General features: G+C 41.7%; 1 protein-coding gene across 2 annotated transcripts in view; it reads right to left on the reverse strand.

Annotated features, from left to right (window-relative positions):
* Positions 1-10,184: 10,184 nt before the first annotated feature.
* Positions 10,185-17,670, reverse strand: part of LOC124112779 (neurensin-1-like) — a 28,796-nt gene continuing 21,310 nt past the window's right edge. For both annotated transcript variants that reach the window (XM_046472919.2, XM_048399532.1), the window contains exon 2: positions 10,185-12,837. In XM_046472919.2, coding sequence (XP_046328875.1) covers positions 12,058-12,789 — 732 coding nt within the window. In that variant the 5' untranslated portion in view covers positions 12,790-12,837 and the 3' untranslated portion in view covers positions 10,185-12,057. The remainder of the gene's footprint in view (positions 12,838-17,670) is intronic.

Here is a 17,670-nt window from a genome sequence, read left to right on the forward strand (position 1 = left end):
AAGGAATAATTTACTTAATGTATTGAACATGTTTCCGGCATCCCACTTAAAGACGAGGATGCGGCCACGATGCTAAGTACCAAATGATACTACTGATTAGGGAAATATATTGCCCTTTGGGACAGTACTGAGTACAAGACTTCACTTTTTGTCATTGAATGAAATCAAACTACTTAGGAAAACTATTGCTTTTAAACTTAAGCTACATTATCACACAAAACGGCAGTTCCTTAAATGTCCTACAATGTATCATATTTCAAGAACCACCAACGGTTTCAGTTTTCTTTACGAACACCATATCATCCATGTTGTTGTCCGGACTTGGCAGCTCATGATGTACATTCCACTAATTGTAGCTGCCAAGACTTATCATACTGCTACGAACATGTAGGTCATGTAAGAACAGGTGACTTCTCCATTGTCGATAATAGCAACCTTCGTAAGTTCTTCAAATATGGTGAGTGAGTGAGTTGGGTTTAACGCCGCTCAGACGCTTACCACTTCGGTGAAACCCACGAGCACGGGTATGGTGCTGACAAACCTAGAAACATAATCGGGGCGAACCGGGATTCGAAGGACCTTCAAATATGGAACATAATGGGGAGGAAACATATGAAATAAACCCATTCTGCCCCAGCCGTGGTCGGTTAGCCTAATGGTTAAAGCGTTGGCTCATCACGGATCAGACCCGGGTTCGATTCCCGACATGGGTACAATGTGTGAAGCCCATTTCTGGTGTCCCCCGCCGTGATATTGCTGGAATATTGCTAAAAGCGGCGTAAAACCATACTCACTCACTCACTACTGAGAAAACAATGTGTGAAATGGGGGTTAGGACATGTAGGCAGGAAGTAGCATCCCAATGGATACCAACTGTGCCCCCGCTGTTTGCTGAGTTGTTTCTTTAAGCATATGGGCGGTCGGGTAGCCTAGTGGTCAAAGCGTTAGCTCGTCACGCCGGGTTCGATTCCCGACATGGGTACAATGTGTGAAGCCAATTTCTGGTGTCCCCGCCGTAATATTGCTGGAATATTGCTAAAAGCGACGTAAAACCATACTCACTCACTCATATGAATCGAAATTTAAGTTTAACTTAAGCTTCAGGTACATCTATTATCTGATATCGTTTAATAACGATCACATTGTATATTGCTTTCCGGTGATTTACCCACCTCAGCTAGAAATACAAGAGACCAGTGAAGCCGCCTCATCTGTTTCATATTTAGATATATGCATAACTATTCAGAGTGACTAAGCATTCTCCACAAGTCTGTATGACAAGGGAAGTGACTTCAGCTATCAAATAGTTAACCATCCTTTATGTCGAGCAATATTCCAGCAGCACCGGCATTTGGTGTCTACATTTCATGTCCACACTTGACGTTCCAGTTACCACAGTGATGTCCGATGCAATTCTCTATATTGACCATTGGATAGGAAGGATATGCTAATTTTTTCGCGAACATCTGGTAGTATTACTTTTTGATAGTCATTCGTAAGCACATGAAATGAGCAACGCTTTCGGCATCCATTAACCTTGTACGTATTATGATGCGCAGAAGTCTTCGGTTCAACATCTGCAACTCTGAAGAGAAGTGTTACTTCCTTGATCCGTTTCTTCTATATTATAACCATCGGTGTGCCTTCACGAAACCCATGCGACGACCTGTGCCACTTAAGCGTCGTATATTAGTACAGAAGACTGAAATACCGTACATATCGTGTTTGCGTTGAATATATTCTACAAACCTTAATTCTAAATAATCTTCGACTGTCAAGTGTATAATATCTACATTTTACATGTATGTCGATAAATACCCTTGATGTATTTTCTGCCATAGTTTTACGTCTAGCCGTGTTATGAACCTGTGTAATTACAAACATGTAGAACTGGCTGATTCATGTCTTAGAACACATTTCGTGAGCTGTTCAATGTCATCTCTTAATGAAAATTGAGGGTGTCAAATTGACTATTACCAAATGGTTAAAATCCTTTCTTGTCAACAGGTCACAATTATTATTTATGAACGGATTCTTGTCATCATTTTGGCACACGTCCATTTGTGCTTTCCAGGAATGAGTAATTTCGCCGTGTTATATTTTTCAGATGAACAATTGACTTGCCTTTGCATGTGTTTGTGACGGTTGCCGCCGGTGGGGCAGGATACGCTCACCTTTTCGAGAACACCTGATATCCTCAATATATGACAGTCCAGTGTGGATATTTCCCCGAAATTCGGGACATATGAAAATAAAGGTTTTCAACTATTTCCGGTTGTATGTTATAAAGATTAGATTATTAAAAGTCACGTAAAATACATAAGGAAAAACAACTCATGGCCATTTACATTCGGGATATTACTGACTGGGCATGCTAAAAGCAAGGAGAAACAGTTGCTAACATTTGAACGAACACAATACCATCACCATCTACAATATTTACATCACAAATGTATTTTTTGTATTTTTTAGTCTTATCTGTATCTCTGCACGTGTCTGTATGTCTATGAGTGTGTCTGTCTGCTTGGGTGTGTGTGTTTGTGTCCGTATGTCCGTCCATGTGTTTGTTTGTCGGTATGTATGTCGGTATTTTTGTGTGTGTTAGTCCGTATATCTGTATATGTGTGTGTCTTTACGTCTGCCTGCCTGTCCGTATGTTTGTGCGGTTTTTTTGTGTGTCTATCTGCCTCTGTGTGTGTGTGCGTGCGTGCGTGCGTGCGTGCGTGCGTGCGTGCCAGGGTATGTCCTGGTGTCTGGCTGGCTGTCGAGCTTTCCTACTATCTATATTTCATTGCCCTTAATGCATCTACGTGTGTTGATATATCTATATAATCTCTATCCCTCTCACTTGTCGTATAAGCATCGAGCAGCCCTCTCTCCCTTGTCTATGATAGTACTATTTGATACGAAATCCCTGTTTTTCTATCATCAATGTACGGGTGCAGCATGACTGGAATCGCTCCGTATTCACTGTAGCGTGTGCAGGGGAAACCCACTGGTGAAATCGCTCTCTCACCGAGGAAGGCACGGGTTCGATTTTCCACATGGGTACAATGAATGTTGTTCCTCGACGTGACGTTGATAGCACATTGCTAATAATGGCGTAAATCCACGCTCACTCACTCACTCTATCACTTACTTTAAGTTGCAAAGCGTCTATTTAATGGGAGGCTACTCCGATTTATTTTTATGTGACTGTAAGAAGCGCTAAAAAATCGACCAATACCAGTCTACTTTCATTCTCAGCACCCTGGGGAGTATACAACCCAAACTGCTCGTCAGGCGCTAGAAGGTTAGCAGGCGCGATACTATCTCATCCTGCCGCCGGGTACCCATTTTACTGTTGGGTGAACAGAGGCATATTTCGAAGCTCTAGAAACTCTCAAGGGTCAATCTGCCGGTCGCGGTCACCCATCCAACTACTCTCCGCGACCGATGATGCTTAAGGACCACGTGTATTGGGGTTATTATTATGGCTGCTGATACTGAGTCATCACTGCGCCGGCGTGTGTCCGGACTACTTATAGGGGGGTGGGTGGGTGGGGGGTGTGTGTGGGTGTGTGTGTGGGGGGTGGTGGGTGGGGGGTGTGGGGGGTGGGGGGGTGTTTACAAGCATACTACGCCCCCATGATTCGTTCATCCGGACACATGCTAACCCGGACGACTCTACTCGGAACGGTAACGGGATTTCACTGTATTATGCACGTTTCTTGTAAATAGTTCAGTTCAATGAATTATTACTCTGTAATGAATTTCGCCATCTACTGTAACAGCTACTTGATAGCATATATGATTATGTCTCCCCTACTCGCGCGGTAATTGTATAGTTATAAAGCTCCTTCAAAACATATTTTTGATGCGGGGGTATTATTGTGACTGTTAATTACGTTTTTTCTTTCTCCTGCAGCCTGTGAATATTACTTTTCTTGATGTTCACCGAAAAACCGATGGACAAGGCTGACTAAATGACCTTGTTCACATCAGCTGTTGCACGTCGTGACCCTATTGTTACAATGCAATGTAGTATATCAAAGTGAGTGAGTGAGTGAGTTTGGTTTAACGCCGCTTTAACAGTATTTCAGTTATATCGCTGCGTGTCAGCTTAATGTGGGAGGAAAGCCCGAAGTGATGCAGGTCTCAGACGTTTACCACTTCGGTGAAACCCATGAGCACGGGTATGGTGCTGACAAACCTAGAAACATAATCGGGGCGAACCGGGATTCGAACCCACAATCATAGGTTTCTGGCGTGCCCAAGGGACGCAACTCTGCACAGCGAATCTCGGCGCCTTAGACGACTGGGCCACCTGTGCCAAGTAGTATATTATAGAAACAACACATAATATGTATATCGTTATAACATATTCTTTGATTGTACTTTTTAAATCCTTTCGATTGGTTTAAACATACAAATTCCATGTGAAGTAGGCACTGTTATAACAATGTATATTATTAAAGTCAGTGTGTATAATCGGTATGTATATTGACTCATTCACTCAAGAACCAATCAATTCATTGTGTAAACATTTATAATTAGTTACAGAAGTTACTTTCATCATCGTAAGATGAAAATAGATCCAAATTAAAATGAAAATACATTAAGGAGTCTTATTCGTTTCAGTCAATCTTTCTAAAATCCAGTCTCATTTTTCAGGCAGTATGTATATTGACTGAACATTTCAGTCGGAGTAAATGTTCAGGCAGTGTACTTATTGCCTGATGAGGTGAGGTGAAATGGATTATTGCACATATATAGCGACGTGCATGCACGTGTGTGTGTGTGTGTGTGTGTGTGTGTGCGCGCGCGCGCCTGCGTGTGTATGGCTGCTTGTACTTATAGTGCTAGCCCACTGAGATACCATGCCACAGTTTAACATGAATACCCAACTTGACACAGGAGAATGTCAACAATATTTTCAAGTAGGTGACATTTGGTGCGGAACTGGGATTGGTGTGGTTAGCTTCCTGTACTTGGAAATGGAGCTGGACAAACCCATTCGTCACCACTCGCCCCTTTCCGTGACCTGTAAGAAGATTCGGCTTGTCACGAGTTGGTCACGAATGGGACAAACCAGCCACAATTTGCGATGTTATCGAAAGTTTAATGCCAGGCAGTACTTATATGTACATCGTTTGGCTGTGGAAGGCGTAACTATTATTTTTGTAAATATAACGTCACAAAAGAACTCCATGGGAGACAGTTGGCTGTGTGTAACCAACTCCAACAGGCACACTGTATGGAAGGGAAGTAACTCTGCATACCTTGTCGCTCAGGTCGCTTGCTATCATTATTTACAAGCAATGTCACCGCTGTCGTACAGTACGATGTGCAGTGGTGCGTATCCTATATGTGCCAGTACCCTGTGTGACCCCTGAACATCCGGGGTAGAATAGGTCTTCAGCAACCCATGCTTGCCGTAAAAGGCGACTATGATTGTCGTAAGAGGCGACTAACGATGTCGGTTGGTGAGACTCGCTGACTTGGTTGATGCATGTCATCAGCAAATAACCACCGTGTAACAAAGTACATAAGAGAATCATGGCACACCATAAAAGGTGACATCGTATCCCAACTGAGTAGATAGATGCTCATGATGTGAATCCCTGGATTGTCTGGTCCAGACTCGATTATCAACAAGCAGACGTAACATAGCTGGACTATTGTTGAGCATGGCGTTAAACAAACAATCAGTAACCCGGGGTCGCGGGTTTCACCGAAATGGTAAACGTCTGAGACCTGCATCACTTCGGGCTTTCCTCTCACATTAAGCTGACACGCCGTGATATAACTGGAATACTGTTTAAAGCGGCGTAAAACCAAACTCACTCACTCACTCACTCACTCACTCACTCACTCACTCACTCACTCACTCACCATAAGTTAATATCCTCTTCTCTATGTATATTCCTGAATGACAACACCCGTGACCTGGTTGATGCATGTCATCGTATCCCAATTGCGTAGATCGATGTTCATGATGTCAATCACTGGAAAGGCTAGTCAAGACTCGATTACTTACAGACCGCTGTCATATAGCTGGAATATTGCTGAGTGCGGCGTAAAACAACAAACAACTGAATAACAGAGGTGTCAGCAGATGGTTTGGAATTTTTGTTCAGGATCAGGAAAGAAGATGCCCCAAGAGCCATGAGTGAGTGAGTATGGTTTTACGCCGCTTTTAGCAATATTCCGGCAGCAATATCACGGCGAGGGACACCAGAAATGGGCTTCACACATTGTACCCATGTCGGGAATCGAACCCGGGTCTTCGGCGTGACGAGCGAACGCTTTAACCACTAAGCTACCCGACCGCTCCCCCAAGAGCCATGTATGGGGTCTAAGAGTTTATGGGGATCAGGGGGAGCCCCGAATTCGGTGATCATCGCTGATGACTCCGGAACCGGAAGTTTCTCCCATGAAGTGCGATGTAACAGCCCTATTGCATAACCCCAGAGGCCGCACAATGTTTGACTTGCTTTACGGATCCACCGACTGTAAATTTTGTTGAAATGGAAAGAAAACATTCAGAATGTTTTCTCCTTTTTCATCCCGCCGTTAAGCTGATGGCATATTTTTACACAAAACATATTTTCTAACCAAGGGCCCAGTAAAGTTGTCATATTAAACATGAGTCAAATTAAGTTTGTTGTATTCCTGAAATGTATAGCATGCATAGATGCACAATCGTATTCCCACTTGATTCCTCATGTTGGCATTGCTTCGAGCAACAGCCGAGTTGCAGTCTCTTCTCCCACATTAAACCATATGTATGTTTATACCAGCCGAGTTGCAGTCTTCTCCCACATTAAACCATATGTATGTTTATACCAGCCGACTTGCAGTGGAGCAGAAAACAAAAAATAAACGAAATTGCTTTTTTCCCAACCTACCGACAGGTATTTTCCTGTAAATAAATCCGTGAAACAATTTTAAAAAGTGTGTCCTAACTATAAAGCATATTCACTGTCGTTATATAAAGTATGAACGTTAGTCCTCTCAAATGTAGCACTAACTGATGCATATTGTGCCTGATCCGGCCCAAACATTGGTATTTACACTAGTCGTGCCTGAATGCGGCGTAAAATAGCACGCACACGGATCTGGTTTAGTTTATGAAAAAGGCCAGTTTACTCAAATATACTACTCAAAACAAGTTAAAGAACACCCACAATTGAAATGTTGTGTGTGGCAATACCCGCCAGCCACGACAGATTAACCTTAGTCATATGAACAAAAGTCTTCTTTTACTTCTTTTGAATAGTATATATAAAACCTTTCTATCTCGTTAGATGAAGTAGTGAGTATGGCACTTTTAACAAAAGTCCACATATATCAATAGAACTAACAATGGGCTCCACATATTCCTCCTTTTGGGGAATCGAATCCGGGCTTCGTCGTGACGAGAGAACGCTTTAACCCCTAGGGTACCCAACTGCCTCCGATATAGAAGTCCCACATATACTAACACATCTCCGTGGCCTTTTCAAAAGCAGCTTCAGGTAATTATAACCTGGGTCGATGCACAGAATCTAATACGTTGTAAGGCAGATCAATAGATATAAACGGACACATTCTATACCGCGGCATGAGCACCGTGAACGATGATGGAACTTTCAAACGCGTCATCTTCTGTACTGAAAATAGATTCATTATCAGAGTAATTAGCCTGTTGTTTGATATAACCTCAACTGGAAAGGTTATAGATATATTAATATACAGTGTACCTGCTCCGAGTTCACGCTTACTGGGCCCGTATATCGCTCTAAGTACAGCCAACTTTAGACTCGCAGCCCGAGGTTTTCGTGAAATCGTATAGAAAACATGCATTAAACAAACAAGTAATCATCGGTGTTAATAGAATGTCCAGATGTAACTCCGACAAACGGGTGTCAATGTCCCTTACAGCACAACATGAAGTGTTGTGACATTTCAAGTAAAATATTGATGTTTTTCGGTCAGAAATAGACTTTGCACTGGCGTTTCCCCCTGGTTATCGATCGCGGTCCCTCACTCCCTCCCACACATGCCGATGTTATACCAATAATGGTCTGTGCCGATCTGCTAATCAATTTCGCTGACCGCTCGGCAACCTGACTTGACTTCGGTGTCTCACGCGCATACAGTTCACCGCCATGTTCACATAATCAATGCTTCTTTCCAGTTAAACAGTCTGGCTCGTTAATTGAGGGTGTTTGATTTGCGTTCGTATTTCGCAATTTAGTTGAGCCTACTGTTGTTAAAAGAGGCATGGTGCTTTTTCGTGAGATGTGGTATCTGTGGAGCTGATGGATTCTTCGACGATTAATGGCTTAAAAATTATTTCGTTGCTCTGGCGACCGGGTGAATCCTTGTCTTCGGATCAAGAACGTAGTAATTATATTTGCTCTTTGTAGTTCTCAAATGACCAAGCTTGTAATCTGTCTCAGAATCATTTGAAACTGTTATGGCTGTCACCAGAAAAACATGTCTTTATCAGTATTCGTATTATAATGGTATATTATTCTGGATTTAAAAATAAATTTATTTTAGTCTAGTTTGTATTGTTTTGTTGGGGGTTTTGGTTTTGGTTTTTTTTTGGTTTTTGTTGTTGTTGTTGTTTTGTTTGTTTTTTGTTGTTTTTTTTGGGGGGTAATATATCCAAAACAAAGTAATGAGTAATAGAAGACCCAACGTTTGAAGTCTGTTTAAATTCTAATAATATAAACACTATTAAATACATAACTAGGAACAAGGATAGGTTTTTGTAATATTTTTGTTGCTTTTTCTATAACTTTGTGGATCTTCTACATGTATGCCAGGTTAGAAGAATACATTTAGGCGGATTCCGATAAGCACGGAGTAGGAGTTGTTCCAAACTCTGACCCCTCTTATCGTAGTGTATCGTAGGCAAACTTAATGTCACATGTTACAGGAGATTGTGTAATACGTACTTGAACCTTACCTTTCAAATGACAAACACACATACACGCCTTCATCCAATCTTAATCAGACAATCGCAGTCTCAGACACGCAGCTGCAGTCAAAGTCACGCAACCTTCATCAAATACTCGTTACGACCGAGAAACGTTATTTTCGGAGTTTCCGTCTTTCTTGAACTGAATGTTCTATATCCGGTATAAGTGCTGGGTTGCCGGAAGTGCGAGGATGGTCGTTCTTGCAACAAATCATTGGAAACAAAGGCGAGCATTGACAGCCGACCTGTGGTTAAATTACTTGATATCATTAAACTATTTTTCAATGAAAACGAAATATATTAACATTGCCAACAGTTTATTACGGACTTACACATGCACAAATCAACTAGGATGTCCTCCTCACAACGTGACCTTGAAATACCGGTAACACGGGAACGAGGCGCTCTGAAAACGAGGCTCAATGTCTCCAACAATTCTGAAGTATGGAAAAACAGTTCAGAAATCAGTTTAGAATTGACTTTTAAGTAGTGGTGATCAAACTGTTAACAGCGATCTCGTTGATATGCAAACGTGTTTTCACAGACGTGTTCCTCTGTTCACTGATACCGTGGGGATGTTGCTCAGATGCTCATGACGTTGACGCCCAGGCGTTTACATAATCAACATAATTATTTTTACGTCAAACATTTCGAGAAAATATTATTTGAAGCAGAGACTGCACTTGGACAATATAGACATCGTTGTTGCAGGTTCAAAACTGTTTTAAACCTACCTGACCTGGACTCTTACAAAGACTCTTAGTGGGTGGGTCGATAGTTTACCTGACAGTCATTCAGCATATAATTAATAAGCACGTCCAAAAATTATGTTTCCACCACTCTTTCCTCAAAGTTCAGTGATAAAGAAACGCTTTTATGATAGATTCGCTAAGGCGATATAATTTATGTTTGTTATTTGCCATTGCTATTATTAAGTGAGTGAGTGAGTTGGGTTTAACGCCGCTTTTAACAGTATTCCAGTTATATCACGGCGTGGCAGCTTAATGTGGGAGGAAAGCCCGAAGTGATGCAGGTCTCAGACGTTTACCACTTCGGTGAAACCCACGAGCACGGGTATGGTGCTGACAAACCTAGAAACATAATCGGGGCGAACCGGGATTCGAACCCACAATCATAGGTTTCTGGCGTGCCCAAGGGACGCAACTCTGCAAAGCGAATCGCGGCGCCTTAGACGACTGGGCCACCCGTGCCCCCCCCCCCCCCCCCCCCCCCATTGCTATTATTGATGTTTCAAGCTAGCAATCCCATTCCTCGTGCATTGACATATGTCGAGGCGCTGTGTTATTGACATGCGGTTGATAACAGCCAATTATGTCAGAAAACTCGACAGAAACCTTACCTTAGTTTTTTTAACAGAATCGTATTCCCGTGTTTCCAGCATATCTGGACTGGATTTACGCACACGCACATACACACAACGCACGTTACTGTACGGAGCACTGGGAACAGACTTCAAAATATAGTTAACATTCTGACAGACCTCAGCAGTGTCTACATGGGGATGAGTTTCAGGTTCAAAATGATACATGAAGAAAGTCCGGATGTGTCGATCTGTACCAAACAATACATTTATGTTCGTGATATACGTTTGTTTGATAGCCATTGCACGAGGTGTGCATATTTTGTTCGTTATGTGTTACAGTTCGGCACAATCGTACTTCATATATTATACGAATAAACCAGGAAATATTGAAAATCAGTCGATGGAGTTAGGTAATTCTCTTAACGTCGTTTATCAAGTATCCGAATTGAGATTGTCAATCATTTTGATATTTCACAGTTAACGGGGTTTTACCCCAAAACATAGGTCGAAATGAAAACACATAAACATGAAAAACATATAGTTCTTGACAACTTTCATTATGATTAGTAAGAAAAAATACAAGATTTTTTTGGGAAAGATTTTTCTATTCCCTGGTTCATTGAAATGTAGCGTGATACAATCGGATATCGAACTCAAATAATTTTGGCAACATCTACAAAAATAAATAAAAATCTTATAACCCTTTTCTTGACCAGATTAATAAGTTCTAAATTCAGTTTTGAAGTTAATCCGAAATGGATCATCTGGATTAGCACCAAAAGGGTTAAGCACTTTGGGAGACTTTTTACAATATAACGACCAGATCTGTTCACTAGAAACTATCGGGTAGTGTAGTCTTGATATAAACACCTGACGGCAAGGCTTGTTTTCCCACTTAGCAAATTGTCCTGGTAGTTCTACGCAAGCCGAGAGAGGAATCGATAACGAGAGTTTCTGATAAGTGTGGGCGATGTGATTATGTAACTATTGGTCAGTGACAATGATGATGGGCCGAATCGGAATGTCAATTTCATATTTCAATACTGTTTTATTTATTTATACTAGTAGGTTACGATCGAAGAACGCCATTAGCCAGTTTCTTTGAAAACCTTAAGGAGCAAGTCGTTTCAAAAGAGAGTATTTGCATGATCATGAATATCGATGCCAGATTTCTTTCTGATGTTTGACCTTGGTGACTGACCTTGATGGCAAACATGTTTTAGGACAATGATGTTGATTTCACGAAATACACACGTGATAACTACTAGCATATTATATCCGGGTGATACTGAGTTGTATGAAACAAAATATTTACTGATTAAAACAAACTGACATTTACAATGACATATTCTGTATAGTTTTAATCCGGTCAGGCGTTGAGGGACATCGCGTGGAGCCTCAATCTTATATCGCCGTTACTCTCGCATCAGTCTCGCTATTTCTCTCCACGTGCAGTGAACACCTTTTCATCACAATAACGCATGCACCCTCTGTGACTATAACACACAATCGAGCTGAATACTCTTCATCTGAGGTTACTAGTACTCTAGTACCATATCTGACTCTGAGGTACGTGACACATGCTGTGAAGTATTCGCCTTCTTCATAGATATTTAGAATTACACCCTCTCGAATTCTTCAAGGATATCAGTTCCTGACATCCCAAACACTTTCCCAACCAAACAATGATATTAGCACAACATTTTGTCGTAGTCATCGAAGTCAAGGGAGATAATCCAGGTCGTTATCAAGTCGCAGCCAGGAGTGATCTCCCTTCTGTTCAGTCCTTTACCGACTTGGTTCCCCCTTGTGTCATGACGGATTCCGGACTTCTCCGAGCAGGCTGAACGCTTCTGACCTTTGATGACGAGGGGATGGTCATTTCGATTGGACTAAGGGGCGTCTTTTCCCCATCCCTCAGGGGCACCTTGATCGCCTCGTCCCGACCGTCATCATCGCAGTAGTGGGACAGGAAGCTTGGGAAAAGGAGTGACATGGCGAGAGTTATCCCCCCTACACAGAACAAGATAAGGCCAATGAGTTTGCACATATCCAGTGTAGTATTGTAAGCTTCTGCACTTCGGTCTACGAAGGCAATGTCGTGGATTTCGTCCACGCGTTCGAGGGGGTGTTTGGGGGGAACCAGATAACCCACGAGGATCCCGATGACGCCAAACAGGAGTAGGTTGACTCCAACCCACATGAAGATCTTCCACCATATCGGGGGACATCGTCGACGACGGGGATACGGAGCCAACAGATACCGAAGGTCGTCATCGTCTTCGTAGATGATGGGGTCTTTGTACACAGCGCTGGCGTCGTAGAAGTTGTGGAGGTACGACTTCACCCCGAAATAATCCGGGCAGCTCCGCTTTCTCTTCTGAGGTGGACGGTCCGACTCATGGATCCGACCACGGCTGTGACGCTTTGCCGGAAGTTCGTGCCTCTCTTCGGCAATTTCCGTGTACTCCTCGGGTATCGGCGATACCGCTTTCCGCTCTCCAGACATCATGCGGCGATCTCTAGCGGGATCTTCTGGCACTGCAGAACGAGGTCACATCTGAAAGCCAGATCAAATCATGTAATAGTGTATGCTGAAAGACTTAAAATAATCAATATAACAAGACGTCAGAATACAAAATCAAGATGTACAAATTATGTTTAAGTTGGGAATGTAGAATATCTCTCTTTCTAACCGATCGGACAAATGATTGACAAGAAGCCGCTGGAATGATTATTGAAAACAACTTTGATTTCGCCATCTTCAAAGACATTAGAACTGAGGTTTTACAGCGTGTAATGGTCGGTGTACGATTGATGTGAATAGTCTCTGAAATATGAGAAGCATATCATAAATGTTTTCTCGACAAAGCCGTATCCTCTGTAGATTCAGTCTGAAACGCGCCTCGTCTCTAGTTCTATTTTATTCAGATTGTATTTCACATAAATTTCTGCTTGAAGAGACTCAAACTTGTTTGTGCCTTGAAATAGTCAAAGCGTTATTCCCGCTTGAACACAAGACTCGTATTCAAGGTGTGGACAGTGTTTATTGGATTGAGGCCAAATTGCATCTGTATGTAGCCTCGTGAGAACTCAATTTGAATTAAGACAAATCATACGTCCATGATGTCTGAACACGGGAACAACTTCGCGACTCTGGGACTGACACTCTACATACATCGACATTTAACTTTGGAAAAATAAAAACAGGGCTTGCCAAAAATAGGTTTCAAACATTTTACCTACATACATTGTAGTTCAATATGTGAAAAAATCAGCTTCTGGTTCAATACCTAATTAGGAATCGAGCACGCGACAAGTGATCGCGTTACCCTTGAGACTGTGTACATTTCTACGACTACCCAGTGTCTCATTTTATTATGCTAAACACCCAGGACAGTAGCTTCGTCTGGCGCGAATAACACGTACCTAAACCAGCCGTCCTACCAAATTACACTCGCGTAATTCTTTGTTAAGTTCTACAAAGGCCGAAATGATGACGTCACTTCCGACACCTGGCTATAGTAAAGATCGAATGAGTCCATTGTATCGTGAGTCTTTTTAAAAGATATATCTTGTTCCTCATGGCTCGAGGGCCCCGAAAATTGTTCCAATCCCTTGATCATTTTAGCAGCGCAAAGATACGGCTTTAGTCAAATTGCATTTCGTTTTTGTATCATATTCCGACTTTTTGCACGCACCAGGCCATTCAAAATGTTTAAGATTAGCACACAGAGAGCGTCTCAACACACTTCATAATGCAACGTGGGTGACTCATGTAATAAATATGAACCATGTCTACTTTTTTAGATTATAAACCTGCTATATCAAAAATTAAAAATTGAAAAAGTAAAATCCTACCTCTCTACACTATCAGTTTGAATAAAATCATGAAAACTCGAATGCTGTTTTTCTGACCTAATAGAATGAACATATTGTCGCCTAAAAACCAAACTTAAGTGTTCTGAGTCCACTTTTTAAAATTCAAGTTATGGGTTTGTTTCATGGGTCATTTTACATCATTTTCTGACTTCTGACAAATGTCTGGTCCTGAAACATGAAAAGAAAGCGACTCTTCAGATTTTTCAAGTTGTTCTAAGTCCCAAATCTAACAGAGTTCCCGACTAGTCCATGTCACTGTCCAATGACAAACCGTTTTTAAGTCAGGTGACATTAAGCGGACAGTTGAAATGGGTGGTTTCAGTCTCCAACCCAGTATCATTAAGCGTAAAATATATCTGTATCTTGTGTTTTCAATTAAATTAGATGAACACCTTATTCTTAACATAGTCCGTTATTCCATTTCAATGTCAAAAAGAGTTCGAAGACTCTGAAACTAAATCTTAATCTTACTAAACCAATTATATCATGAATAAGAGTGGAGATAAATCCTTCTTGTCGCTGCACGTTTTCTGTTTGAGATAGCGTTTGAACTTACAAGTCTGCCAGTTGAAATCCTTAAAAATGTAAGAAAGAAACTAACAAAAATAAGCTTCTGATATCCAAACTTAAATATAGTTCAAATTACAGGTTCATTTATTATTTAAGGATAAAATGACAACTCAAAACTTCAACAGCCATTTTCTCAATACTGTAGTTACATCACTGTGGTTTTCAGGCGACGGAAATTATAACGGTAATCGGGCATGCAGGATGGGATAAGATGGGGATTGTTGTACTAGAGAGAGAACCCCCTAACGATGCTGCTGCAGTGTATCAGGTGAAAATCAGAAAAAAACAGGAACTTCACAGAGGTCTGTCGTGTCGAGTATGACGCAGGTGAGAGAGCTGTTGTTTACCTCAGAATGTCATGTTTGTATCACTTGCAATCGCTAGCTCGAAAGTCTGAGAAATATCCATGGTAACGCAAAATATGACGACAGCTGATGAGCCAGAGACAAGCATCTAAATATATCGAATAAATAACCTTTGTTGAAATGCATCTCAGATCAATACATTTCTTTTATAACATAATGATGTATTTAATGAAAATGTCAGCTCACAAATCGGCGTTAGCGTTTTTTAGCATTGAGCATATTTACTGGCGGGCAAAAATACACTTGAAAATTGGATTTGAACGAAAAAATATAAACGTTATGAAAACGTTTCTGGGTTACAGTCACCGAATCACTGCAAAGTTAAGATCCGAGACACAACTGTGATACCCGTATCAAATACATCACCAAATACCCGAATCTTAATCATCATCAAATGACAATTTCTTGTTTCATTTTAGCCATCAAACATTGGTGTATTCTTTCTTTGGCCAGCGGTTTACATACATAATAAGACCTAGGTATAAATGGAGACAGAGGTGTGTGTGTGTGTGTGTGTGTGTGTGTGTGTGTGTGTGTGTGTGTGCGTGCGTGTGCGTGCGTGCGTGCGTGCGTGCGTGCGTGTGTGCGTGTGCGTGTGCGTGTGTGTGTGCTAAGATTACTTGAAAAACACAATTATGAAGAAAGTCGTTCGGTGTGTTCTCATTATTCGCTCAGCGAAACGATAAAATGACAAACAAAAACATTTTGAAGCAAGTTGTGGCTGTATAAACCGACTCATTATTAACCGAAAACATCCAAATGATTGTTGTGTGAGGATTCTTCAGGTCTAATCATCAGGCTCGTGTCCGCTTTCATAACGTGCACACTTCCGTGTTCAAGGGTTCTATCAAACAAATGAGCATGAAGTCGAAAGGCGAAGCCATAAATCATTAAACAGAACAAATAACATGATGCGTTCTCTAAAAAGGTGTCTTCGTGACTCAAACTCATAAATGTGACGCAAATGACTAGGTGGTTCTCCTGGCAACCCAAGACGGATATTACAGATAACGCGGCAGAAGCCCAGAGAGTTTGACAGCTGCATCCAGTCTGTCAACAACTCCATGATTGTCGAAGAGTAAAATCAATGTATTTACCTCCAGACGGAACTGGGGGCTCGTATGCATGTCTGAAATGTTGGTGAAGCGCCTGTTTAGAGTTGTGTCCCTTAGCAATACCAGGATGTTCTGGTCAAGGGTTCAAATAAGGGCCACATGCATGCCCGTATAGGACAAGGCGACTATGCTTGTCATAAGAGGCGACTAACGGGATCGGGTGATCATGCTCGCTGACTTGGTTGATGAATGGCATCAAGTCCCAATTGCGTTGATCGATGCTTATGATGTCAATCACTGGATTGTCTGGTCCAGACTCGATTATTTACAGACCGCCGTCATATAGCTGAAATATTGCTGAGTGTGACGTTAAACATCAAACAAACAAAACTTATTGTTTCTACATTTATAAAGGCACAACCGAAATTTGAGTCTACAACAATGTTGATGAGTGGTGCGGCGTTAAACAACAAACAACAACAACAACAACAACAACAACCGTACAGGACCACCCTAGCCTTGCGTTGTCAAATCTCTAACAGTGCTGAAGGTTTCACCGAAGTGACAACGAGGGACCGATCATCAACGGATTTTGTTTTGAGACCAGATATTTTTTCACTTACAGATTCAAAACCAGATATTTTTTCATTATTGCCCACATTGCATCAAAGTAATTTTTGTGACAAATTCTTTTTTCCAACAATATGAAGCACATTTTTTTCAAGAATTTTAGGGGATAATGTATTGTATTATTTATGATTCTACGATCAACCTCTCGTGGAGCTTTACCCGATCACACCCTGAACTATTGTTTATCAAACACTCAACAACCCTTCTTGTTCCATTTAGTATTAATAATGTTCTGTTATATCGGGGCACGGGTGGCACAGTCACCTAAGGCGCCGCGATTCGCTGTGCAGAGTTGCGTCCCTTGGGCACGCCAGAAACCTATGATTGTGGGTTCGAATCCCGGTTCGCCCCAATTATGTTTCTAGGTTTGTCAGCACCATACCCGTGCTCGTGGGTTTCACCGAAGTGGTAAACGTCTGAGACCTGCATCACTTCGGGCTTTCCTCCCACATTAAGCTGACACGCCGCGATATAACTGGAATACTGTTAAAAGCGGCGTTAATCCCAACTCACTCACTCACTCTGTTATATCAATTTCACAATATCTAAACAGGATAGATATTTTTCTTTATTCAGTTCGGCGTTCATATATGAGAACATCCAATTATATATTTTCAGACAAAAACACAGCGGATGTTTGGCATTTGGATCGCTGTTTTCGTGTGCAGCGTACGAACCGTGTGTTTATCTCGTTGGCGATCGCAGGGTACCGGCCGCTCTATTTGCTGTCCACAAAGAGCGGTATCGGCCATATTGACACAGCAACAACTCTGACAGGCGTCAATATTTAGAGGGTTATTAACGGGCTAATTTTTAAAACAGATTACTTCATTCTCAACAGCAAATCGATTGCTTTTGTAGACGTATGGGTGGAAATTCCAAGAGGGCCCG

Source organism: Haliotis rufescens, unplaced genomic scaffold, assembly GCF_023055435.1.
Source record: "Haliotis rufescens isolate VD_foot unplaced genomic scaffold, xgHalRufe1.0.p SCAF_2, whole genome shotgun sequence".
NCBI classification, from domain to species: Eukaryota; Metazoa; Mollusca; class Gastropoda; order Lepetellida; family Haliotidae; genus Haliotis; species Haliotis rufescens.